This window comes from Trematomus bernacchii, unplaced genomic scaffold (assembly GCF_902827165.1).
Source record: "Trematomus bernacchii unplaced genomic scaffold, fTreBer1.1, whole genome shotgun sequence".
Taxonomy (NCBI): domain Eukaryota; kingdom Metazoa; phylum Chordata; class Actinopteri; order Perciformes; family Nototheniidae; genus Trematomus; species Trematomus bernacchii.
Genome location: NW_022987705.1, coordinates 8,658,967 through 8,686,709, shown reverse-complemented (window position 1 = coordinate 8,686,709; position 27,743 = coordinate 8,658,967). Strand labels below are relative to the sequence as shown.

Here is a 27,743-nt window from a genome sequence, read left to right as displayed (position 1 = left end):
GCATGACTTGCCATAATATGAGTGCTCCAAGTTTATTATAACACCTGCTTTAAGCAAATTGGTCCCAAAGCTTCAGATATGAAACGGAGAACGTGGATCGCTTGAGAAATCCTTGATATTGGCTGGAACATTAGCTACAGTACAGACTGTACATACGGGGGATCAAGCCACCTACTTGCTGATGTACTCTCCAGTGAGCGGACAGCCGCACGTTCGGCATTTAAAGCAGCTGACGTGCCACTGCCTCTCCAGAGCCAGCAGGGACTGTCCCTGTTTGATCTCCTCCCCACAGCCGGCACAGTCTACAGGAGAGAGGGAATGCAGCATTAAAACACATAAAGATAAGAGCAGCTCCAACATTAACATCCCCTCCCTCCTCTCTGTCCTTGTCTCCCTGCCAACCTCCCATCACTCCTCTCCTCCTTCTTCTCTCCTCCTCATCCCCCGTTCCCGTCATCATCGTCAAACTGTCTTTGCCAGATGGAGCGACCAGAACCAGGCTAAAGAATACCTGGAGCTGCAGGCCACCTTCTGTGTGTGTGTGTGTGTGTGTGTGTGTGTGTGTGTGTGTGTGTGTGTGTGTGTGTGTGTGTGTGTGTGTGTGTGTGTGTGTGTGTGTGTGTGTGTGTGTGTGTGTGATATGTTTTGCAGCATTTGCTGGTCAGTAAAACTCTTCTGGTGTTTATTAACCTGTGTTGTACCCTCAGCCTGTTATAAATATAAGGAGACCTAAAATCATTGCAACAGATGATGCTTGTTACTAAATGACCAGGAGGCATGCACGGTTTTTTTAGTTAGTTGCACAGCTTTGGTGAAGGAGCTTAATTATGTCACACTGATATCAAAGGATAACACTGGTGCTATGCTATACTTTTCAAACCCCCATGAATGAAATAAAACAAACCAATTGATTATTCCTGACAGAAAGACAGACCAATGAGCCACACTGTGTGCACTTATGTGTTCCTATATTGCTATTAAAATGATGACTGAAGTTAATTTTATTTTTGTCCCAGTTTATTTTATTTTACTAACAAGGGGCTATGGACCACAGACAGTGAGAGGAAGTTAGAAAGTTTAGAGAGACCGACAAAAACTGGGTTGTTTTCAGTCTTTTCATTGGATTTATTGACAAACGATAAGAAAAATGAAGACTTTATACCTAAAAGCTGGAGGGCTACCGGTTTCAGCAGTTTCTCTTATTTGTTGGAGAAGAAAAACTACACCTTTGCTCGTTTAATTCGCTGGTGAAGACCATCCTATGCATTAAAAGGTGGCGAGTAAGCCTTTGAGATAAGGAATACATCTATTCCACAATGTAGGAATACACTGCATTGCCTCAAAATGGGATCTAATTGGCTGCTGGCAAGGATCAGAGGAGTAGATTTTACAGTATAATTATAGTCAATTGGGCTGTGTGTGTGCATATATTTGTGTGTGCGTGTGTGTTTGTTTCTTACAGCTTGGCCCGTGAACCTTGATGGGCTTGTCGCTTTTCAGAGTGTGTGAGCACTGCTGACACACACACTTCTTCCCACAGAAGGTCACCCTGTCTCCAATTGGGAACGGACTCCTGAAAGAAACACACAGTATTTCAGTAGAGCTATGCAGATATAATTATACTAAGGTTAGGTTGCCAAATTCACGAAAAAGTCACCCATACTGATAGAGTATCTATCTGTGCAGAAAGATACAACAGTTTGATTTGCAGACATTTTGACGGATGGAACTGATTTTGTATTCCCAACATAATGGATGTGAACAGAATAGAAGCTGTTTGACATGAAATCAAGATTGCATTTTGTCTGCTTTTGACATTTAAATTAAGTTAATGAAATCATAATTTCTCCCACAGCACCACTTTTATTACTTCTCTACAGTAATTCCCAACTGAAGAATGTATAGTAAATCAATAGACCTTTAATATCCAGGGATGAAGGGGGGGATTATATTTCAGACTTTTTCCTAAACAAATAAATCAGTAGTTTCAAACTAATCCCTGAGTTCCACACAACAATCTCCTCATCACCTGATATTATTTCTTATATTTGGTGACACATTGCACATTCACTGTAGTTTACAGAGAATATGGTTTCATCATACCTGACTGAATTATTAATACAAGGATGCAATAAAGTATAAATCAAAACATGCAGTAATGCCTTTCAGCCCGAGGGTTCAGCTGTAGCCACACTGTGAGGGCAAAGGTGTGCACCTGCAATGCAGCCTCACATTTTTATCATTGTACACAAAAATATGTTTTCCAACTACAGCAGGAGATTTCCAAAACTCTTCTGGTAGAAAATAAGCAAACTAAGACCCTGATAAATGATCATCCTGCATTCAGGACCACATGTTTGCATACTTGTTTGACATAAATTGATGAATTTGAGATATGTCCATTTTGTCTCAAAGATCTGCTTGTTTGCTTCCTTTTTTTACATTTGGGTATTCAACACTTGAACTTAAGTTTAGCAAACAGATACTTGGAAAGCAAATCCGCTTGAAGACCTAACAATTCCCAAATCGTTGATGGTATAATTCATTTTATTAATGCAGGTGTATTTTCTCATATATAATTGAAGATTTTTCTAGATTTCTTCTTTGGTGATCGGCTATACTTAACACTTGGGATGTATCTATAAAAGGTAGACAAGGTATTTTATAACAATCCATGATGCATCAACTGTGTTAAAAGTAAACAGATGTTGCTATACCTGTAGATATAACAATAACTTCATAACTTAAGTCAATACTGCCCGGCTTTACATAATATTATATGCCTCTCTTCTGGTCAGAGTTGTACACTTGCACACATCAGAGAAGTGTTGGTGTGTTCGGTTGATGCACGGACAAAACTTAATTTAAGAGACACAATTTTATAGCAATATGCTGACAGACATTTTCAAAATGAATGAGCTTCATTTGCAATATCAGTATATACAGTTCTTATTTACACACACACTCAAGGGATGACTCCAAAAACTGTCACTATAAACAAACTAAAGCCTAATGATCCATCTTTACATCTCGCACACTGAGTGACTGATAGCCTTTATATATTTACTGTACTGCTTACAGTCACACTTTGTCTGCCAGCCACTTATCATATTCCCTCCAGCTTCGAGTGAACTGAACTGAAGCCAAAACTAAATGTACATGATATATAATTAATAAAGTGAGACCAGCCATCTAAAACATAACTAAGCGTTTCTTCCATATGAAGTGATTCCATTTATTTATAATTCAAATTGTATCAATTGCTCTTGGATGTGATCTTTCATCTACTGTTTGCTTCTTCTGATACACAAAAAACAATTACTACTAATTACTACCACTGATTTTAATGATGTGGTTCTTTTTTATATATTATATAAACGGTTAAAGTTATGTCATGTCTTTCCAAAGTCTAAGGACAATTTAGACCTGGCAATTTCATGTAGAGTCTGAAAGATGGAGAGGCAGGTTGTGTCGAATTAAAGACACGATCAAGTTGCATTGTGGCAAGTGTATAATCAAGGTGTTTTAAGGGTCCATACAATCACAAACACCACAACGTTATGATGCTAAATCACTGACGAACCTCTTTAAGTAGTAACATAGCAACGGTTCATTGTAGATGATGTGTTTAAAACATGGTACTGCAGTCCCCATTTATTTTCAGTAAAGCACTTTGTGACAAACCCTGGCAAAGGAGCGCTGCACTAATATTTGATTTGTTACTTTTAATAAGCTATAAGAAGTTTTATTAACTGTGAGCGTTTCTTTACGGTCACCCACGGTCCAGACTCTGCAGCAGCTTCGGTGTGCACTCGTCGCTGAAACCCAACACAGACACGGACATTAAGTGGCCCGCAGAACTCGTACATCGGAGCATTTTAATTGTAATGGGGCACCGCTGGTATTCATGGAGATGTGAACAGACTTGCAAAGTAATTATGCCACAGCTCGAGAGTCTCATTTGATGTTGTTGATGTAGTCACGAGTTGCAAAACTTTGCCAAGAAAATCCCCAAATGATAAAACTCAATAATACAATGATTATTACAAATATTCAAACATTGGAATACAAAACTCCTTCTACAATCATCGCCAACTAAACTATATTTCCAATATATCGTATTTTACCACCTTTATTAGGTCTACCAATATGTAATATTCCATCCGTCACATACTTATGTAAATATAATACCTTGCTTTATATCTTGTTATTGTTCATTTGTAAATTCAACATGTATATTTTCTACTTTCTTGTTTATTTCTTGTCTTTTAATTTTTATTGTACAATGCCATGTCTTTTTGTGCTGCTGCAACACAAACATTTCCCAAATTGGGATCAATAAAGTACTATCTTATCTTATCTTAATAAATTCACACAGCAACTAAAAGGATGTTTCTGAATACGAGGAGTATGTTGTGACTCCACACACACTTGTTTACCTGCAGATGCTGCACACAAAGCAGTGTGGGTGGTACGTCCTCCCCAGGGCAGAGACCACCTCCCCAGTGATGTACTGGCTGCAGCTGTCACACTGGGTCCCATGGAGCCGCTGGTAGTCCTCAGTGCAGATGTACTCTCCGGAGTGGTGGAAGAAACCAGAGTGCACCAGATCACAGCCACACACTGAACACACAGAGAGAGAGAGAGAGAGAGACAGAAACAGCTCGCATCACTCCTCAGAAATACAGGAAGAGAAAAATGATTCAGTGGGAATACCAAAATGAGGTAAAAGTTGGAGTTAGAGAGCTGTTCATAAGTAGTTTGCATGCATCAGGAATTTCTTATCATAAGCCATATCATGACTATAATTACATCAATACATATGATCAGAAGTGGGAAGTAGTGGAGTACAAATACATTGTTACTGTACTTAAGTACATTTTTCTGGTATCAGTACTTTACTCCACAATTTCTCTGACGACTTTTTACTTTTACTTCTTACATTTCTAACACAAATACCTGTACTTTCTACTTCTTACATTTTCAAAACAGGCTGGTTACTTTAGTTTTAATCTGTGTTTGGTGGCGTGATCATTATTATTTAGAGTCATTGCGTGCCTATTGATTTGAACATGATCCGTGTATCCATCATTTCCTGGTCTTCTCTAAACAAGAGGGACCAATGAAAAATGTGTCATGTTGCCGTTGTTCAGCATCGAAACATTCATTAGCTAACAATGACATTATTGTTCTATTAATATAAAGGGAGGTCAGTTACTCTTTAAAACAGCTGCTAGTTATGGGTACTTTTTACTTAAGTACATTTCGAAGCCCATACTTCTTTACTTTTACTTGAGTAAAGAAGTTTAGTCAGTACTTCTACTTTTACCAGAGTATTTTTAAACACGAGTATCTGTACTTCTACTTGAGTAAAGGATGTGTTTACTTTTGGCATCTCTGCATATGATCAATATTTATCATACTATAATCGCATTTTTTAGCGGTGTTAATCTACTAATCTAGAGGTTCCACCTTCTGGTAGTTAACAGTACATATTGGCAGTATTTCGTGTGTGGTGGTCAAGGGGGTGTGTTTGTTTTGAGAGCAATCTGTTGTTCTTTTGACCTCTTAAGGGTTAATATTGTAATCTGGTCTTCAGGATTAGACGATCAACCATCTGATCTGTACATTTCTTTACAGTATGTACAGTAGAGCTGCAAAGATTTCTTAAATAATGGTTAACTGCAGTGCTTACTGATGGTTATGGTTGTCAGTGCATATGAGAATCTAGTGTATTTGGCCTATGTGTTAACCTGATTTTGTAAATATATGTATTTGCATGTCTCCAGTGTTTACACACAATGAATACTGTACATCTATCTAGAGTGCTGTGTGATAGATGGATGTCCAGGAAAAGAGACACGTGTGTTTACTATACAGCATGTCGTGACAGCATGATGTATAGCTTTCATTTAGCAAATGCAAAGTCCTTCAGCCAAATGATTGCTTGTGGTGCAGCAGTGCTGAGGGTTACGAGGCCTCTGCTGAGCTGGTTGGTTACACACTTTATAAAAGGAGCTGAACAATGATATGCTCCAGCTAACAGGGAGGAATAAAACTTTACTGCAATACATTTACCTTGTACGTTGGAATTCAGACTTAGGAATGCAGCACATCTGAGTTGACCACATTCCAGAGTACAATAAGTCGGAAAACGTATTTACTTGGTATTTTCCACAGATACACACTGCAGAAAACATACCCACAGATTTCATGAGAAACAAATATGACAATTGTTAAGAAACACATTGTTACTACAACTTCAACTTGGTTGATGCACAACGCAGTAAACACATGTTCTTCAGGTTGGATTTGGTCTCCCAACTTTCCTAATCGGAGATTCGACTTTGTCCCAGTTGAGATTTCCTACAATTGCAATAGCCATTACTCTTACCTCCTTTCAGTTTTACAGACTTTTAAACAGCCATCCGGGAGCCAAAACCGAGCCACATAATTTGGTCATGCATGTCAACAAAATGAGTTGAATCCCTCATGCTGTCAGTATATGATATAACCTGTGAACAGGCTCCGTTAGTGGAGGAAGAAACTGCACCGTATAGAAGCTGGATGCACTGTAAGGTAGACATTTGAAATGCAGCCAACGGATCAACATATCTGACAGTGAATTGAATGTCTTGTCTCTAATTTAGCTAATGGCTCTAAACCCAGTGGAGTGAATGGATCTGATCTGATCTGAGCTGGTGTGTTAAGTGGCTCAGAGCGAGAAAGAGAGAGCGAGAGAGACAGGCTGCAGAGCAAGACGAGATGTCTAGCTGCTTATTTATTTGAGGACATATGGACAACAAAGCATCATTTAAGTGAACTGCATTCCTTTAAAAAGTATAATCTTACATTTTTATTTAGATATTAACATGGCATACTTGCTGTCCAATGCATATGTTGTTATGTCACTGGAATCACATAATATCCTCTAACTCCATCCATCCATCTTCTCCCGCTTATCCGTGGTCGGGTCGCGGGGGTAGCAGTTCCAGCAGAGAGCCCCAAACTTTCCACATCAACCAGCTCTGACTGGGGGATCCCAAGGCGCTCCCAGGCCAGCGAAGAGATATAATCCCTCCACCTGGTCCTAGGTCTACCCCTTGGTCTCTTCCCAGTTGGACGTGCCTGGAACACCTCCCTAGGGAGGCGCCCAGGTGGCATACTTACTAGGTGCCCGAACCACCTCAACTGGCTCCTTTCGACGCGAAGGAGGAGCCGTTCAACTCCGAGTCCCTCCCGGATGACTGAACTTAGACAATCCTTAGTCCACCGAACTGCAGACCCCCTCCCCCATGACTACGCCTCGAAATCCTATCAATGTATATTACAAACAGGATTGGTGACAAAGCGCAGCCCTGGCGGAGGCCAACCCTCACCTGAAATGGGTCCGACTTACTGCAGAGGACCCGGACACAGCTCTCGCTTTGGGAGTACAAAGATTGGATGGCCCTGAGTAGAGACCCCCTCACCCCATACTCCTGCAGCACATCCCACAGTAACTCCCTGGGAACCCGGTCATACGCCTTCTCCAAGTCTACAAAACACATGTAGACCGGATAAGCGTACTCCCAGGCCCACTCCAGGATCCTTGCGAGAGTAAAAAGCTGATCCGTCGTTCCACGACCAGGACGGAATCCGCATTGTTCCTCCTCAATCTGAGGTTCGACAATCGGCCTGACCCTCCTTTCGAGTACCTTAGAGTAAACTTTCCCGGGGAGGCTGAGTAGTGTGATGTCTCTGTAATTGGCACGCACCCTCTGATCCCCCTTTTTGAAAAGGGGAACCACCACCCCACTCTGCCACTGCTACTGTTTCAGACTTCCACGCAACGTTGATGAGACGTGTCAACCATGACAGTCCCTCAACACCCAGAGCCTTCAGCATTTCTGGGCGGATCTCATCCACCCCCGGGGCTTTGCCACTGTGGAGTTGTTTGACAACCTCAGTGACCTCCCCCCGGGAGATTGGTGTTGATCCCCCGTCATATTCCAGCTCTGCCTCTACCATAGAGGGCGGAGTTGTCGGGTTCAGGAGTTCCTCAAAGTGTTCCTTCCAACGCCCTAACACATCAGTTGAGGTCAACAACGTCCCATCCTTACTGTACACAGCTTGGATGGTTCCCTGCTTCCCCCTCCTGAGGTGTCGGACAGTTTTCCAGAACAACTTTGGTGCCGCCCGAAAGTCCTTTTCCATGTCTTCTCCGAACTTCTCCCGCACCCGCTGCTTTGCCTCGGCAACGGCTGAGGCTGCTGCCCTTCGGGCCTGTCGGTACCTTGCAACTGCCTCGGGAGTCCCCCGGGATAACAAATCCCTAAGGCCTCCTTCTTCAGTCGGAATGCTGCCCTGACCACCGGTGTCCACCAGGAGGTTCGAGGGTTACCGCCCCTTGAGGCACCTAAGACCTTGAGACCACAGCTCCCCGCCGCGCCTTCGGCAATAGAGGCTTTGAACACTGTCCACTCTGGTTCAATGTCCCCAACCTTCACAGGAATGCCCGAAAAGCTCCGCCGGAGGTGTGAGTTGAAGGCCTCCTGAACTTGGGCGTCCTCCAGACGTTCCCAGTTCACCCGAACTACACTTTTGGGCTTACTAGGTCTGTCCAGAGGCTTCCCCCGCCACTCGACCCAACTCACCACCAGATGGTGATCAGTTGACAACTCCGCCCCTCTCTTTACCCGAGTGTCCAAAACATACGGCCTCAGGTCCGATGATACGATAACGAAATCGATCATGGACCTTCTGCCTAGGGTGCTCTGGTACCACGTACACTTATGAGCATCCTTATGTTCAAACATGGTGTTTGTTATGGCCAATCCATGACTAGCACAGAAGTCCAGTAACAAACCACCACTCCGGTTCAGATCAGGGGGGGCCGTTCCTCCCAATCACGCCCCTCCAAGTGTATCCATCATTGCCCACATGTGCGTTGAAGTCTCCCAGCAAGATTAAAGAGTCCCCTTCAGGAGCCCCATACAGGACTCTTTCCAGGGTCTCCAAGAAGGCCGTATACTCTGAACTGCTGTTTGGTGCATAAGCACACACAACAGTCAGAGTTTTCCCCCCCATAACCCGCAGGCGTAGGGAGGCGACCCTCTCGTCCACTGGGGCTTGTGAGTATCCCCACACCCGCCCGGCGCCTCACACCTTGGGCAACTCCGGAGAAGAATAGAGTCCAACCCCTATCCAGAAGTAAGGTTCCAGAGCCGACGCTGTGCGTAGAGGTGAGCCCAACCAGATCCAACTGGTAACGCTCCACCTCCCGCACAAGCTCCGGCTCCTTCCCCCCCAGCTAGGTGACGTTCCACGTCCCCAAAGCCAGCTTCTGTCGCCCGGGTCTGGTCCGTCGAGACCCTCTGCTTTCACTGCCACCCTTCTGGCAGCGCACCCGACCCCATCGCTGTTTCCCGTAGGTGGTGGGCCCGCGGGACGGAGAAGCGGAGGTGTTGCCCACGTTGCCTTTTTGGGCTGTGCCCGGCCGGGCTCCGTGGCAAGCCCGGCCACCAGATGCTCGCCGACGAGTCCTCCTTCTGGGCCTGGCTCCAGAGGGGACTCCGGGCTTCCTCCGGGCCGGGTATCCTCACTTCGTGTGTCGTCTTTCATGAGGTCTTTTGAACCAATCTTAGTCTGGCCCCTTGCCTGAGACCAATTTGCCATGGGAGACCCTACCAGGAACACAAGGTTCCAGACAACACAGCCCCCAGGTTCATCAGGGCACACAAACCTCTCTACCACGGTAAGGTGCTGGTTTCTTCAGATCATAAAAAATACAATGTTTGCTAAGAGCCCCAATAACTGTTAACAGTGCAGGCAGATGGTAGCATAAAGTCCAGTCAATGAATGTTAATGTATATAGCACTTTTTAACAACAGGGCAATTCAAAGTGCTTTACAAAAACATAAAATGCATTAAAGCAAAACAAGGCAATGTTAAAAGGATGATTGGGTAATTGTGATTAAACTTTAAACTAGTTTTTTGGTTTAATCTCTTTTATTTTTCTCAGTTTTTTCTGAATTACTCGAGGAAAACAATCAAACACTTTTTCAACTAAAGTCTAACGTTTTCACCTGAGTGACACACATCTGAAAGTCTGTTTGCAATTTTCTAACACAGATGTGATGCTTTTAAGTTCCTCTTTCTTGTTATCTTAGATGTAAATGACTGTCTCACAATATTATTAGTATAAAGATGGTGAAATCTAATTATTCTTACGGACAAAAAAAAGGAGGACAGGGTGTAGCTTTCTTTTGAAACTAGGAAACGCTGTACATTAGATTTGTTATTTCCTTTGTCTTTGATATTGTGTTCTTGTTGTGGCAAAGCTGCTGTCGCACAACTTTAAAATGCCAGCCTGACCTTTATCAGTCTGCCTGAAAATGAAGCGGTTCACCTTTGAAACATTACAGCTAACACACCATCGCATTGATGTATGTGCTGTATACACACTCACACACACAGCATACACATGTGTATGCCACATATATTTGTTGTTGAGTAAAAAACAAGTCAAGCTTTTTTCTAACTATTCACTGGTATTCAGAAAATGGAGTTACTTGTTTTTCAGCAAACCCATATTCACATATAGCTGGATTCTTTTTTTCCATTTCTCCAAGACACACACTTGAGGACGATAGCCGGGCCTTCTCATCTTTTCTCACTCCGCTGATAACATTCACACATTCATCACTGTCTAAATGGAAAGCTATTAAGATGTGGAGGCAAACAGGAAAGAGAGGGAGTAGTTGAGGCTTGGCCATTCTCCGGAGGGACCTCTGGTATATTTGGATATTCTAGATCGAAGGCCATTTTGAAAATATGTCCACACAGAATGTGATCTATACATGGATGTTTGTTATAGCTGTGCTAAATGTATCTGTTTTTTTCCTAGTGTAGTACATCAAATCTGTATTGATTTGGAGTCCCTGGGTCACATGTTGTGAAAGGTTTTTAAAAACAACAACAATGAAACTGCAGTACTTTCATAACAATATTCAAATAAAATAGAGAAAGGACTAAAAATCCAATAAAAAAGGTGTGTGTGTGTGTGTGTGTGTGTGTGTGTGTGTGTGTGTGTGTGTGTGTGTGTACTTATCGTCAAATGTACTACTACAATGCTGCATTGATTTGAAGTCACTGGGTCACAATATATGGAAGTTATTGATTATCGACACAACAGTATTTAAAAATGTTAGCATAATGTTCACTAATATGGGCAAGTTCGCATGGAGGTATTGAACATTGGCTTTGTGTCATTCAAATTGATTAAAATCTTATTGATTGTCTCCAAGAGAATTTGAGCTAACCAACCACTGACTGCAGTCCATGAAACCAAGAGGACTGCAGTGAATGTTGAATATGCAAACTATAACTAATTTCAACGAGGTGTCAGAGCGGATTTTCAGTACAGAGAGCGAGTTGTCATTAGCATAGTGAAAGTTCACAGCATTATTACATTACACAGCCAGAAACCCTGTATCAGCCACCGCCAGAATCAAGCTAGCAAACAAACAAACAAACAAACAAACAAACAAACAAACAAATACAATATGCCTACTGCACTTACCACTCTGACAGTGCTGCTAGTCCCCGATTGTGGTGGCAACTTTCTCCTCATTTGATATCAACATACATTTTTTAATCTCTGCTATGTTTTCTTAAATTAATTAAATAGACCAAACGCCGAAAACTCTTCGCTCCGGAGCTCAACGATGCGAATCTCTCCAACTATCGTGAGAAGTGTTGGGTAGGGCCAGATCAATAGTTTCTCAACTCTCACGAGTATTTGAGAAACCCTTGTTAAACTAAATATGAAATATACAAAATAATAAAGAGTAGTTTCCATACATTAAAACATGTCTTCATGCAGTTTTTATGACAAAATACTAGCAACATTCCCACCAGCTTTGCTTGTTGTGCTCATTAGCAAATGCTAGCATAAGCTACTAACATGCATCAGCTCAAATATGCATTGACAATGTTGGCATCATTTTACCATTTTGCTTAAAGCCCAGCTGTGCAATACTCTGCTTTGCTGTCAAGGCATTTCCAAGAAAGACATCGGCTCTACAACATATACTTATTTCGTCTTAGTACTAAAACTTGGATGAACAATTACTGTAGCAAGGCTTAGCAAACAAGATGCAGATGCAGTTTTTTCTTTGAGACCTAAAGTAGATTGAAATTGATTAATCTCAAAATGTCTCAGGTTATTATTTCCTGTGGTTATTCCTAATTGTTCCAACATGCAATACTGCAAAAATTGCATTTTTGTTTGGTCACAGTCGATAACCCTTTGAAATTTCATAGAAAGTGTGTCTGATCCTTAATGATTTCATTCGTCTAAAGATTTCATTTAAAAAATGTACTACATAGTTAAAATCGAAATAGTAAAGGAAATGCCACAGCAAAGCATGACCAGAATATAAATGAGCATCAGCCAGCCTGCTGCCATACATTACTCCCTCTCTGTCACATGACATTTTAGTCTTTCAGGGACACCTGGTTGGGACAAATCTTACTGCTGCTACGTGAAATTGCTGACTGAGGCTTAATGTTTAAAAAGGTCAAAGACACTTCAGTCGCCTCAATGGCAGACCCTTCAAGCAAGACCCAATGACCCCTCGTGACCCCGGCCTGACCCCACCTGGCCCCCAGAACTTGGTTTTCCACATTTATTGTCTTTTCGGTGTGTGGACCATTACCCTGACAGTAAATAAAAATACACAGTTTAGACGTAGCATAGTCCTACACATAGTAGCTAGTAACTTTAAATAACGGAAAATGGACATTGTGGATTTAAAGGTCCCATGACATGGCCATTTCTACTGATCATAATTCCATTGTTGAGGTCTACTAGAATAGATTTACATTGTTCAATATTCCAAAATCACATTGGTTTTCTCATACAGCATCTCTGTATAGTATGTGTATTCACTCTCTGTCCTACACGCCTTGTTGGAGCTCCTGCCCCCCCCCTCCCTATGAGCCCACTGTGCTCTGATTGGTCAGCTCGCCCACTCTGTTCTGATGAGTCTACCACCGTTACAGCGAAACATCAGTGTTTATGTGTTACAATGGCGTTTGTTAGCAACCAGAAAATGACACCAGTAATGACAAACAGATGAGAATGCTGCGTGGGGTCTGGGTGCCGTGTTGGCGGGACGTTGAGGGACTCGCTGCTCCGCCCTTTGAGGCTCGAGGAGCGGACAGTGTGAGCTGGATTACTGGTGTCGTTTCCTGGTTGCTGTGTGGGGTCTGCGAGACAGCGAGACATCGCGGAACTCAGCCTGAGCACACACACACACTCACAGCCAGGCTGTGAGTGTGTGCGGAGATCCGCGGAGCCGTGGCTGAGAAAAGATAAGGTTGAGTGAGGTGAGTGAGTGAGTGAGTGAGTGAGTGAGTGAGTGAGTGAGTGTGTGTGTGTGTGTGTGTGTGTGTGTGTGTGTGTGCGGAGCTCCACGGATTGGTCCATTTGGACCAATTGGTCCATTTGGTCGGCGTTACGTCACTATGACCAGGAAGAAAAAAATGGAAAAAGAAAAATCTCCAACGAGGCGTTCTGGGGTAGCATAGACAGGTATTTTCTGTGTTAGAGTTTTACTCGCTACAGGGTGTACTTTGAGGGTTTGTGACTTTGCAGACCGTTTACATGCAGAAAAAGCTACATAACACACAAGGGGACGGGTATTAACCGGAAAAGCATGTCATGGGACCTTTAACCCTCCTATTGTCTTCGTTTTCCCCCCCTTACTTTGGTGTTCACGGTCAAATTTGACCGGTCCTGTTTGAACTGCTATTACATTAACACAAAAACCATTAATCATCACCAAATTTTATTTAACACCCTTTCAAACTGTACATATTGTATCAGACTACTGTTACTGTATACATGAACAACTGCAATACATATACAAAGAATAGACACTGAACATGTATTGCGTGTGCCAGGTGTGATCCATGGATCACACCTGGATCACACATAAGAGCGGGAAATGTGTCAAATTGTTCTGTGTGGGTGTGTGTTTGTGTCAGGTGTGATTCACATGGGGGGATTGGGCACATAAGGGGGGGGGACACATCTAGAGTATATGTGTGTGTGTGTGTGTGTGTGTGTGTGTGTGTGTGTGTGTGTGTGTGTGTGTGTGTGTGTGTGTGTGTGTGTGTGTGTGTGTGTGTGTGTGTTTTATCTGATCCGGATGGTTACTAATTCCTTTTCTTTATGGCGGTCATTTTTGACCGGGAACACCATGGGTGTTACAAAGTTGACTAAATCATCCAAAATTCAATGAAAGTGGTGATCAGCAATTTTATATGTTCAAATGTCTACTGTGAAGGATATCATAAAGCCTTAATGCAATCGAATGTAAAACACAAAAGTTATGATTGATGAAAGTAGTAAATCGGTCAGATTTGACCCGAAGACAACAGGAGGGTTAAGAGAATTCCCCCTTCACTGGGGATTATATCTGCCAGACAGTTGATCCTGTGGTATAGGGAGTAACAGGATTTGTATGACCATCTACAACAATCTAGAAAGTCATCTTGCTTCCAATCTGTCTCAGTAGATTTATACAGTCTGTTTATCACTGCTGCAGTTTGAGGTTCAGTTTTCACTCTGCAAATTTGATCATGGTTTGCATTTAGTGCCGTAAGTAACCCCAAACTAATGATCATAATTAAAGTTGCAAGAAGGTTCTTACTTTGTCATGTTTGGTTAGGTTTAGTTTGTTTTTTATGTTTAATGGCTACAAAAAGTGCAAACAAATTCTAACTTTGGACTAGAGACCTATGGGAAGAATACGTAAGAAGCAAAAGAAAACTGAAAATACATTTCAGTTCACAAATAAATAAAATAGATGCAAATCAATAAATAAATAAAACCATGCTCACTGCATTTTTCTGTAACCCCTTGTATCACTTGCTCCATCAGTTTTGTTTGCCACCAGCCTCCCACTTCCCTACCTTCTGCTCACAGGGGGGTGAGGTTCAGCTGCAGTTCGTCGAAGGCACTGAAGTATTTAAATACTTTTCTTTTACGTCTGTTAACAGTGATTTGTTGCCTATTACATTGAAGTGCTGGAGGTCTGGACATATATTCACACACATACACACAACTGGCATAAAGACAACAAATAATGATTATTTGTTTATTGCCAGCAGCGCAAGTAAAGGTTCTTGGGAATGAAAGAAAGAGGGAATGAAAGAATTGTACAAATAATCTAAATGAAGATGGATGCAAGAAACAAGAACTCCTGAAGGCTTTGTACACATGTTGACTATCTCATCTTTCTGATTTAGCTTCCAGATACATCAGAAAACACACAGTGTGCACAGAAACACACTGACACACTGTGCAAATGCTCACACAAGGACACACACAACAGCACAGCTGAGCTGATACAGCGGTTCATTCTTCACAGTTCGTCCTTGAAGTCTCTTCTGAAGAAAGAGCCAACCGTGACTGTCTGCATGGCTGAGCGTGCACTACTGATAAAATACACTGCTCCTGATATGTTTCACTAATGAAACAAACTTGTTTCAAACTGGGTCAGGCTTTGCAGAAAGCTTTAACAGGTAAGAAGAATGGTCTGCTTTATATTCTGACGTGAAGGTGAGGACCCTGCTGTTGTACAATTCATGCAAGTAAATTAAGTCTGGGCCTGTTGTACTAAATAACTAAGATTTATATTATGAAAGACTCCAAAATTAGGACGTTCAAATCAGATTATTTGGGGCAAGTAATTACTGACTATATTCTTTACAATGATAGATGCTGTAAGGTCACAGATGAGGAATTGTGTGGTGCAAAAGAGGAGAGGATTATTTTAGACTCAAGGCTAAGACGAGACAAGAAGAAAATAGACGAAAGCCAAGATGGGAGTCAAGGGAGAGATTAGTGGAGGAGGAAAAAAGAAGAAGGCATCCTATGTGAGGAGAAAGGGAAGCAGGGAGCAAAGTGAGGGGATAAGGATGTGGGGAAAGAGACGGCAGGACCCAGGGGAAGTATCAATGAGGCTATCGATCTCTCCATCCAGCGCACGTCTGCCGTCCTGTCACTGTCTTCCCTCATCTACCCGCATCATCAACATGGGATGGATTTCCTTCTCTGCATTTGCATTAGTGTGATCAGGATGGACAGGCGGATCAAAGAGAAGCAGAGGCGGAGAAGAAAAGGGAAAGTCTAACCACTCTAGAGTCGAACTGATGGATCGGTCTATATAAGCGGTGCAAATATATGCCACAATATGGATCTTCTTTTTACAGTCATTGAATATGTCAATCAAATTGAGGAGTTATGACTGGATATTTACATTCCCAGCAGGACATGGTCAATGTACTCCAAAAGCTGGCATCATTCATTTTAAAATGAGGGCAAATGTATGAACATGTTGCATATTTTATAAGATATTTTATGAGAGCAAAACAATATTATTTGCAGAGCTTAGAGAGTAGCCTTGAAAATGTCATCAGTATGCATTCTGTGCTTTGTTAGTGATGTGACACCACACACAGAGCATGGTATATATGTTATGTAGTTATTTGTAGAAACATCTCTACAGTTTATGTTCTTGTTAAAACCAAAATGCTGCAGATCTTGGCAATTGCATTTTTTTTATTGTGAGACGATTGTCACAGTTGTTTCCTCAAAAATTCCTAAACTGTTTTTTCACTTGATTGTTTTATTGTATCATGATCACCCCTGTAGGACCCACTGTTTAGATCTAGAGGGTTTGAAACGTTCAACTTTTGCATAATGTAAAGCTTGTCATAATATCCCAAATATGAATACTCGATTGATAACTCAAATTTATAGGTCCAAAGTACTTCATTAACAAGACTGAGAGTCCACAGATATGCTATCTATGCACTCTGTGAATTCACACTCTAATGTTAACTGGACATAAGTATGTATGATGTATCCTCTGGTGACCATGCATGTCTTACACATGTTCATGGTAAATGACAATTGACTGAATTATTCCAACATAAGTGCAAATCAGAAAAATAAATGTATCAATTTGTGTACTATAAAAACATGGAAAACAGGATAAACTTCACTTTAATTAAGTCCTAGCACCGAAATGATTCATCACTACCAATAACAAACAACACAGTGCTGCTGTCTCATCTATCTCACTCTCTTCTGTTTATATTTCTCATTATCCCAAATCTGTTCTTCTCTCTCCTTAAACAATCTTTCAATCCTAAATAGCCACAATAAAAGGAGATTAAACTGTTAACCAAACAAAGACTCATTGTATCTCTCTGACATTCACAGCTACAAACCAAGCATGTAAGACAAGAGAGTGACAGAGCGGGGGCGGAAAGCAGAGGAAAAATAAGACAAAAATAAGACGCCTGTGTACTAAAAACTGACTATTTGATTTGTGTCCACTTCGTTAGCTGATGTCTACTTAGGGTCCATTAGCTAGAAGTCATTAAGCTTACTCCGCAAGATCAATTGCCCATTATAATAAATTCCCAAATATCAAAGAGAGAGCATCTGCATCAATAAGTCCAGCTGGTGTCTGTCCTATCAGAAACTAGGAGTGCTCTGATTAAACAATCAGTTATTCCATCAAACAAACTATCGAAGCTGTTTATTCAGCTCAGGTTATTTTTAAGATGTTGCATGACATGAAATAAAAAGCAAACCCTCCTTTTTCTGGTGTTTTGAGGCTGAGTGCATTCATGCGATGTTACTGGCAGATCAAACGGAGAAAACAACGTTGTCTTCAGCGCGCTTTGGGACAGTGAGGGTCCCGGCCTGTGAAAGGAGGTTAGCTGGTCGGAGTCTGACGCCAGGCTGAAAGCTGCTGACTGCACTGCTATGCCAGCTGCTGACTCCAGACCTCTGAGCGCTCTGCCCCACCTGCTCACTGCTGGAGCTCCAACATGCAAAGACACACAAACGCTCATATATGACCACACATATGAATACATGGAAAGAAATCTGTTTTAACTTGTATTTCCCAACTGTTAATATTCCTGTCCTATATCCACTACTCATTTACATGTGGAATACTTATAGTTGCACAGTTATATTTACTTTTTTAAGGTGGGACTCAAAGAAAAAGGGTAATACAGCAACTATCATTTTGAAATGTATGTTCGTCAATGATATATACAAACACGATTCAATGTGTTCATTTGTCGAATTTAGATGTAGTTAACTTTGGACTGAGCCAGGCTAGCTGTTTCCCCCAGCTTCCAGTCTTAATGCTAAGGTAAGCGAATCAACTGCTGACTCTAGCTTAAAGGTCACCTGTTATGCAAAATCCACTTGTTCATGTCTTTTATACATAAACATGTGTCCCCTCAGTGTCCAGACATTCGGAAGGTTTCAGGAAAAAGAATTTGCTCACTTTTTGTCCTGATCCATTTATATAAAAAACCTGTCTGAAAATATACAACACAACAATAACAGTAAGTCAAAGAGCAGGGCTACGTTTGTGAAAGGGGCATTAACAAACAATCAGTCTCTTAAGCAACCAGTTTGGTATCATCTGTCATTTTTGTGGATGCTTAGCCTTTTGATACCACATAACGATCTGATCTGCGAGAATTGCATGAAGCGTAAAGTGTGAATGGGCCTCACATATTGAAGGACTGTCCCCAGTAGACTTCAATAGTTGTGCTGCAGTGGCTGCTGGGATATTCAGATAAAACTACGACACCTCAAACGATTAAAAGTTCAACGATTTTTTTCACTTGCGATTTACGGAGATATCAAATCTCACCTTTAATATGTGGTGGCAGAGGCATCAAATGACTGAATTACTGAAACAATTTGTGAAGGACTTTGATCTTGGTGGAGTCAGAGTTCAGCTTCTATTTCAGTGAAGCTATAATTGTTTCAATTACACTGGTTCCTTCTTGTCTGAGTACTGATAACTATTTAATATTTAATTATGCAAAGTGATGTGGGTGGAATCCACACATGGAAACAAAGGCATTAGTCTGAGACATAAAAATACATAAATATGAAATGTTGTGTGTGTATGTGTGGAAGTGGAGAATGTAGGCGAACGTGAGTGTTTGTACATTTGTGTGTGCATTTATGAAAGTGTTAATATTCACAGAATATATGGAAGCATGTGTGTGTTTGTGTGCGGTGAATTTACCTTGGCAGGTGAAGCACTGAACATGGAAGTGTGTGTTTTTGACGCGCACCACTTCTCCACGACACACGTCCCCACAGCGCTCACACACGATGGGCGAATTGCCACGGCTGGAGATAGGAGAGCTGCTGTTGTTGTTTTCTCCATAAAGACCTGACTGGTACTGAACTGAGGAGGGGAGATGATCAAAAACATGTCACTTGTCATCATCTCGAAGCCTTTACTTTTGTCTTTCTTCCGACAGGATTCAAACATCTGATCAAAGGGATTCGAAAATGTGCCTGACACATCGACAAAAAGGAACACATGCATGTTTTTCTCTTCTCAGTGTCTTGTCTTGTCTACAAATGATATGTGGCAGCTAAACACAAGCTTTAATGTATAACACATCAGAAAACAGATGTGCAGGTTTGTCTTTTACAGTATATCACAGAAACAAATCAGAATCAATGATTTTGACTTTAAGCAATCATGTACAGTAGATACACAAATAAAAAACACAAACATCACACACACACACACACACACACACACACACACACACACACACACACACACACACACACACACACACACACACACACACACACACACACACACACACACACACACACACACACACACGAGAAGATGTGGAGGAGAAAACTTAGTGCAGGACTTAGTGATTGACTTTAAAACTCGTAGTGGCTTGCTTCTCTGCCAGGGAGATCAGCCCGACTTACAACCATTAATTACAAGCTTAAGAGACGGACAGGTGTAGAAAAACACATACTCTACTGACTTACGGAGACATTTCAAAGTTGATGGCTGTATGGTTGTCAGGAGTATATGTATATATATATATATATTGAACCCTCCACTAATGTTCCAATGGAAGAGATTAACTGTTACACTTTGCATATTTTAATGAATGTAGTACACTGTGCAATTGTATACTTAGAATTGACTGAATACTTGTATACTAAGTCATTCATTTAAAGTATTCAGAGAGGATAGCATATTAAGAATTGCATTGTACGTTGGAACTTCTGCATAGGACACTAAAGCAACATTTTTTTTTCAGGTTTTGTTTTCTATCTTCTATCAACCAAAGTAAAAATGCCAAAAAAGTAATCTTGAAAAAAGAACTATACATGTACATATACACAATTTTAGCTAAATTAACCTATGCTAATATTAACGCTTATATTAGTGCTTTTGTTTCTTTGTGTTATTTTAACTACATCATGAGAAGCCTTGGAAATTGTCTTTGTATTCGAGTATGATAAAAATAAAGATCATCCTATGTCATGAGACAGAAAAGGGCACATGGGGCTTTTTGGGATTACACTTCTTTCATCTTTGCTTATGAAACGGCTCAAATCCCTTTTAGTAAAAAAAATTATATTTTTTTCACAGTGTCTGAAACACACACACAAACACACACACACACACACACACACACACACACACACACACACACACACACACACACACACACACACACACACACACACACACACACACACACACACACACACACACACACACACACACACACACACACACACACACACACACACACCGTGTCACTGTCACAATAGACAGTAATTATGTGGTTTCACTGAGTGACAGCATATTTGATCAATATTGATTTTGATTTCCTGCAAGAATAAGCTGACCTCTATCCAGTGTGCAACAATCTAATCAATTCTCCTTTAGTCTACTCAATTCAATCACTTTACAGTTAATGCTGCTGCCTCCCAAAGTATTATGCAATTGCAGCACACACACATACACACACACACACACACACACACAAACAACACACACACACACACACACAACACAAACACACACACACACACACACACACACACACACACACACACACACACACCAACCCTACACACACACACACACACACCACACACACACACACACACACACACACACACACACACACACACACACACACACACACACACACACACACACACACACACACACACACACACACACACACACACACACAACATGCAGGCAGGCAGGTTAAGCTGATGAGAAAAGGAGGGGGAGAGTTATGGATCTATAAATGTTTTCAGGAGAGAAAAAAAAGGTAAAACTGGGACAAAAATGTTTCCTAACAAATTGTATCTTCATTGAATGAGTGTGTAAGTCTGTGTGTGTGTGTGTGTGTGTGTGTGTGTGTGTGTGTGTGTGTGTGTGTGTGTGTGTGTGTGTGTGTGTGTGTGTTTGAGTGCGCACAACAAAAAAGCTGGCATCGGCTCTGTAGCCAGATGGCAGCACAAGGACTGGATCCACATACAACATAGAAAAGCCACCTGTGTGTGTTTGTGCACGTGTTAGAGTGTGTGTGTGTGTGTGTGTGTGTGTGTGTGTGTGTGTGTGTGTGTGTGTGTGTGTGTGTGTGTGCATGTTTGCAAGAGAAAGATGGAGAGAGAGCCTTAATTAGTTATTTGTGTGCATGTGTTTGCTATTGGTACTATGTTGCACGTTTTACTTTATGAAATTGGTGAATATGTGCTAAATGTGTTTGTGTTTGAGTATGTGTGTGTGTGTGTGTGTGTGTGTGTGTGTGTGTGTGTGTGTGTGTGTGTGTGTGTGTGTGTGTGTGTGTGTGTGTGTGTGTGTGTGTGTGTGTGTGTGTGTGTGTGTGTGTGTGTGTAGGATGTGCATTGTCTTGATATCACTTGTTCACAAACAACCTATACCCAGAGTTGTTTTTTCCTTTTGAGTAATAACTCATTAGTACAATTGTTGATGGTAAACATATTTTTGTGCAGTGTTACATTACTGCTGCTTCCCAAATGTGTTTGTTCTAGACCCTTCAGATTTAGCTTGTCACTTTTGGGGGGATCCTGACACCTGGTTGGGAATACTGATCCACAACATCAAAACAACTGCTGATAAAAACAAGGTATCAAACAAAAGTCTCACTGACTTCATGGTAGTGTGCAACAATAGGGAAGCAAAACATTTCTGACACCATGGATTACATTTTATTTTAATAAAATGAAATGTCACTTCAATTCCTCACAAGTTGCTTCAAAGTCTCACTTTCCCAGCAATACATATTTATCCTGACCTTTGACCTTAGGGAGAAACAGTTTGGATAAAAACCAATAAGGTCTCCCATAGTGTGAACCAGACCAGTCTGCCAGAAGATAATCCTCCTCTTTTCTGTGGGACATTTTTTGGGTTACAGCTGCTCAGCCTGGGCCCCTCTGATAGGCTGGAAGTGGTCATAATCGTGCCGACGGGACCTTTAAAAGGGTTTAATATCTCCCTAAGGTGAAACATATAAAACTGAATGGCTGCTAGGAGCTTTGAGTAGCTGCTTGATGTTCTCTTACTGGAAAGCACAGCAATGTGTCGTTCTGTAGAGCTGCTTTGTTTTTATATTTTGGAGGAAAAAAATAATTATTTGGGGATTTAGCGGTTTCATATTAATAAAACAAAACTGCTTTATATAGTTCTATGTTTAGACATGGGGACATTTTAATAAGTGCCTGGCACAGTGTACACCAACGATGTGCTGCTTTGTCAAAAACAGCAGGGTTCCTTTCTTCTCTCCAAAATATCTGACTAGCTTTTACAGGCATTTCCAATAATAGTATCTTACTTGACCAGTATTGATTATAATAAGTACAAATACAAAACATATGCATATACATGGCTGGATTAGCAATTACACATGTGTATTAAATCAAATGAAGGATGCATGTGACTGTGGGAATTTCTCTAGTTGAGGAATCCCTGGTTTGAACTATGAAATACAAATCATCCCAGAACCACACTGATGAAAATACTGATGAATTCTATCAGATATCAATACACAATATCATCCTCTGTCTCTAACCTTCATTGACAGGCAGCCAGCTAATGGCTAGATAAAATACAATGTCAATAAGTGATTCAGTGATCAATAACCTCAGGCAAGGACTGTTTATGTCTACTTCAGGTTAAACCCTCCCAGGACACACTATTGATTAAGAAGAGGCAAACTCACATGAAGACACACATGCTGTAGCCTACATGTGTGCACCTTAAACTCACACTATGACACACACACAAAAACACACACACATTGCTTACCATTTGTCGGTCCACTCATGATGTGAAGTGTGAATGATCCTCAGAGTCTGTATCACTCAGTTCAAAAAAGCTCCCAGCAGCAGGACAAAAGCTCCAAAAAAAGAGCGAGCACTCCGGTGAACTCTCCCCGTGTGTCCGGCTCTAATCTCGGCTCCTCTCTGCGGCTCAGTCTGGGGAGGGCTTTCCCTGCTCCTCCCGGCAAGAGGATTACACTGCCAGGCTGCGGACTGCTGAACCTCTCCACCCTGCCGGTTGAAGAATTAAATCGAAACAGACTGTTCCGTCTTCCTCCACCTGCTCCTCCCCACGCCCTCAGCCTGCTCCCCTCCCCGCCGACAGACCCCCTCAGCCCCCTGCCCCGGTGCAGAGGCGTCCATCCCTCCCTGTCAGAGCTCCGGTGTGAAGCTGGATGCTGGTGCTGAGTTTCTGAAGGTTTTCCACACACTCGGAGCTGTCAGAGCGTCTTTCACCGGGCAGGAGGAGCTGCTCTGACGAAGCGAGAGCGCCACATAGCGTTTGAAGTCAGAATTACAGGCAAAAATCACCAATAGGATGCAGCCCAGTGTTATGGTTAGTTGCTAACAAAAAGTGGATGGGAGTTTTTTCTTAATAGCTTCCTAATCATGTGACCCAATGACTTAAAATAAAAAAATCAATGACCAAATAGATGTAAGTACTGTACTTAAGTACAATTTTGAGATAGCCTACTGAGTATTTCCATGTTATGCTACTTTGTACTTCTACTCCACTAGCCTACAGTTCAGAGGTAAATCGTGTACTTTTACTCCACTACATTTATTCAATAACTTTATTTACTTTGCAGATTTGGATAAATGATTGGAAATATAATCAACACTTAAATGAGACTTTAGTTACACTTGGAGTAACATTTACAAGCTACCCTGCAGTAAACAAATGAATTAACTGGTTGCACCTTTACAGTACCAGCTGTGATAAACACTTTAATGCATGCAAGTACAATGAAAATATACAATATATATTATTCTGAAATTGACCAATTTGCATAATGAGTACTTTTACTTTTTGTATTTTAAAGGAGAGGTGTCATGCTTTTCCGGTTATTACCCGTCCCCTTGTGTGTTATGAAGGTTTTTATGCATGTAAACGGTGTGCAGAGTCAAAACCCTCAAAGTACACCCGATAGCGAGTAAAACTCTAACACAGAAAATACCTCCCCAAAACGCCTCGTTGGAGATACGTCATTGTCCATTTGATTCTTCCGGGACGGCATGATGTCAAGCCGTACCTCGAACGAAATGGAACAATCCGTGGAGCCGTTACGTTACGTCCGCGGAGCCGTTACGTTAAGCCCCCGCTGATTGGTCCAAATTGACCAATCCACGGACTTCCTCACACACACACTCTGTGTGCAGGGAGCAGGCAGCTCAGTTTATTTCTCCTCCCTGGCTGCAGGCTGATAACAGACAGTTGGGATCGCGGCGAAATTCTCTCTGCAGACCCATTCTCACAGCGTTTATCAACCTTTTTCTTACTCAATATCAAGCCACACTTATTGTTTTTACTTCGGATGTGAGTTTGTGTGTGCTCAGGATGAGTTTGGCTGTGTTTCGCTATGTATCCTAAACAAGGAAACAACACCTCCACTGAGCTCAGCGCGATTCACAACGTCCCGACCAATCAGAGCACACTGTGCTCACAGGGAGGGTGGGGGCTGGAGCTTTGGGAGCTCCAACGAGCCGTTAAAGGCAGAGAGTGAAATTCAGTGAATACAAGTAGTTTACAGAGATGCTGTATTACCCCTTTCACACCAACGGTGTTTCAGGGCCGGTTCGGTGCTGGTGCTTGAAAAGCACCGGGTTTTCCTGTTCACACCGCAGCGGAGCAGCGTCATAGCTCCGGAATCCGGTTCGTTTCGAGCACCAAAAAGTTGTCCGTCTAGAAGCAAGAACCGCATACGTCACGCTTACGTCGGAGGGGGGCGAGATTAACCTGAGCTAACAGTTAAGGCGAGTACGGCAAATAAAAGTTGTAACAAGCAGTAGTGCTGAGCAAAGTGACTAGAACGCAACCACACACTTGTTAAAAAAAACACACTTTATAAAGTCAGGCAACACTAACCAGGCTTCGTGTGATTCTGTTTATTTGTACCTTACTTTGACCATCCGTTCGCTGTTATTGATCATTGTGGAGAGCAGGCAGACGTTTTGTTTGTTATTATAGCAGCTATCGGATGGAATCAATACATGGGCTGCACAGGTTGTCATGTCCGACTATCACAAGTAGAATCATAATGAAAAATACGTCGGTAAAAAGTGCCTGTAGAAAACTGCTTAGCAAGTAGTCAGTTTAGCTTCGGTTGCTATGCTAACATCACCCATGTTATACCAGAGAAACTTTCATAACAGCGTTGTGATGCCAAACAGCGTCAATTCAGACTGACACCAAACAGCGTCAATTCAGACTGACACACATTCACTTAAGGGGAACTGGGGATATGTATCAGCTGCTTGTGTGACAGTCAGACAGTGAATACTTTAGAGCCGTGTGAGCTAACCCGGAGCTAACGGGAGAATACACTCGTGGAAGAGCAGCCGGCCAGCACTGCAGCGGTCGGTAAATGCCGCTGAAACACATTAATAAACAATGAACCACGGCACTCTGGAGAAAAGTATAAGGTTGGAGAAGTCGTTATTTAATTTAATCTGGCTTCGTATGGTTAAAAGCAACGCAGTCCCCGGCCCGTTGTTATTGTGAGGTGAGCTCCGGCGTTGGGGAGAAACTCAGCGACGTAAACTGTGACGTCATGACGCAGCAGCGGCAGCACCAGTCGGGCTCTGAGCGGTGTGAAAAGAGCCGGCGCTAAACCGAAGAACCGGTTCTGAACCAGAAAAGCTCTAGCACGGAGCTTGAACCGGAGTTGCGTTGGTGTGAAAGGGGCATATGAGAAACCAATGTGAGTTTGGAAAAGTGCACAGTATAAATCTATTTTAGTATACCTCAACAATGGAATTATGATCAGTGGAAATGGCCATGACACCTCTCCTTTAAGTATATTTTGAGGCTGATACTTTTGTACTTTTACTTGAGTAACATTTTGATTGCAGTACTTTAACTTGTTACAGAGTATTCCTACACTCTGGTACTTCTAACTTTACTTAAGTACACGAGCTGAGTATTTTTCCAGCCTCTGTGTATTACAAATCTGGACAAGTAGGACACACTTATTTTATATTTGTTTTGGTCCATCTCTATAAAGGGAGAAATTAAAGTTCCCTTAAAAACTTAAACCATGCAGAAATCCATTAAAACCCTTAAAGTTTGGCTAAAATTGACTGTTGTTGGACCTCATGTTCAGAGAGGAGGCCATGAAAGCAAAAGTATTTTCATGATGTAGGTGTAGTCTGTAATTCTCTCAAAATGAGTGCAGTGCTCTTGAATGCTCTTGAATGCAGCTCAGGGCCTGACTCCTCCCCGACCGCTCCCCTCATTAGGGCTGCTTATAAAATGCACCTGTTGGCAGGGCCGCCGCTTGCGAACAGGCAACTGCTTGGGGCCCCGGACCAGAAGGGGACCCCCAAAGAAGGTAGATTAAGAAGGTCCACCGCAACGACAACATGAAACACCCTTTAATTTACTGCAACGACATGTCGGGAAACCCCCTCAAGGCAGCCCCATGCATAGCGCGCCGTAAAATGCTGCTTCTTATCTTAAGTTTCGTTGCCTTGCTCCGCTCCGGGGGGGTGCTGAAAAGCTGGTTCGAGGGGCCCCCAGTGAATGTTTGCCTAGGGCCCCCACACACAGTATCTAGAATCGCCACTGCCTGTTGGCCTTTTGTCTTTCCTTTGGCTCTGTCTGTCATGGTCGGTGGTACAAGGCAGCCTCCTATTTTAATATGGATAAGTTGGTCTCTTCAGTTTCTCCTATGTTAAAGGGGACCTATCATGCAAAATGCACTTTTGTACGTCTTTTATACATGAATATGTGTCCCCGGTGTTTCAGGGAACTCACCAAGTGTCAGAAAACACAACCCTCTCTCTTTTCCTCCATACCCAAATCTCTAAAAACGGGGCTGCAACGGAGCTGATACAGATTTGAAATTGTTCTGACGTCAGAAACAGGGAGCTCCGCCTATATGGGCAACTCTCCACCTATCAGGAGAATGGGGGGTTGGGCCACGGCCACGGCCACGGCCATTGCCGCTCGAAAGCGCTGGAGACGCTGTAGTACATATGCCAGTCCTGTAAGTGGCGCTGTAGTCTGACACAAAAGCAGCGAAGAAGACTTCTCACAGAATCAGCCCTTGCAAAAACAGGGCTGGAAAAGAGCAAATAGAGCGAAATGAGGCATGGCTAAAATGCATGATCTGTTTGGTATTTTGAAAAAAAAACTTCACAGACATGTTTTATATAGGTATGGCCCTACAATATATTATTCAAATATAGCATGATAGGTCCACTATGTTAAGCTCACTTGCTGCTTACTTACAGTCTGTCCTGCTTCCTATTGGGCTGTATACCAGTGATTAGTTACACCTCAGAC

General features: G+C 42.1%; 1 protein-coding gene across 1 annotated transcript in view; it reads right to left on the bottom strand.

The window, feature by feature from the left end:
* The window catches only part of LOC117490433 (actin-binding LIM protein 3-like), a 46,191-nt gene extending 22,699 nt beyond the window's left edge, over positions 1–23,492 (bottom strand). The window contains exons 1-5 of the mRNA XM_034140182.1: positions 23,223–23,492; positions 19,128–19,292; positions 4,440–4,623; positions 1,461–1,573; positions 176–302 (exon numbers count right to left, since the gene is read on the bottom strand). Of these exons, the coding sequence (XP_033996073.1) occupies positions 176–302; positions 1,461–1,573; positions 4,440–4,623; positions 19,128–19,292; positions 23,223–23,241 (608 nt within the window). The 5' untranslated portion in view covers positions 23,242–23,492. The remainder of the gene's footprint in view (positions 1–175; positions 303–1,460; positions 1,574–4,439; positions 4,624–19,127; positions 19,293–23,222) is intronic.
* Positions 23,493–27,743: the final 4,251 nt, after the last annotated feature.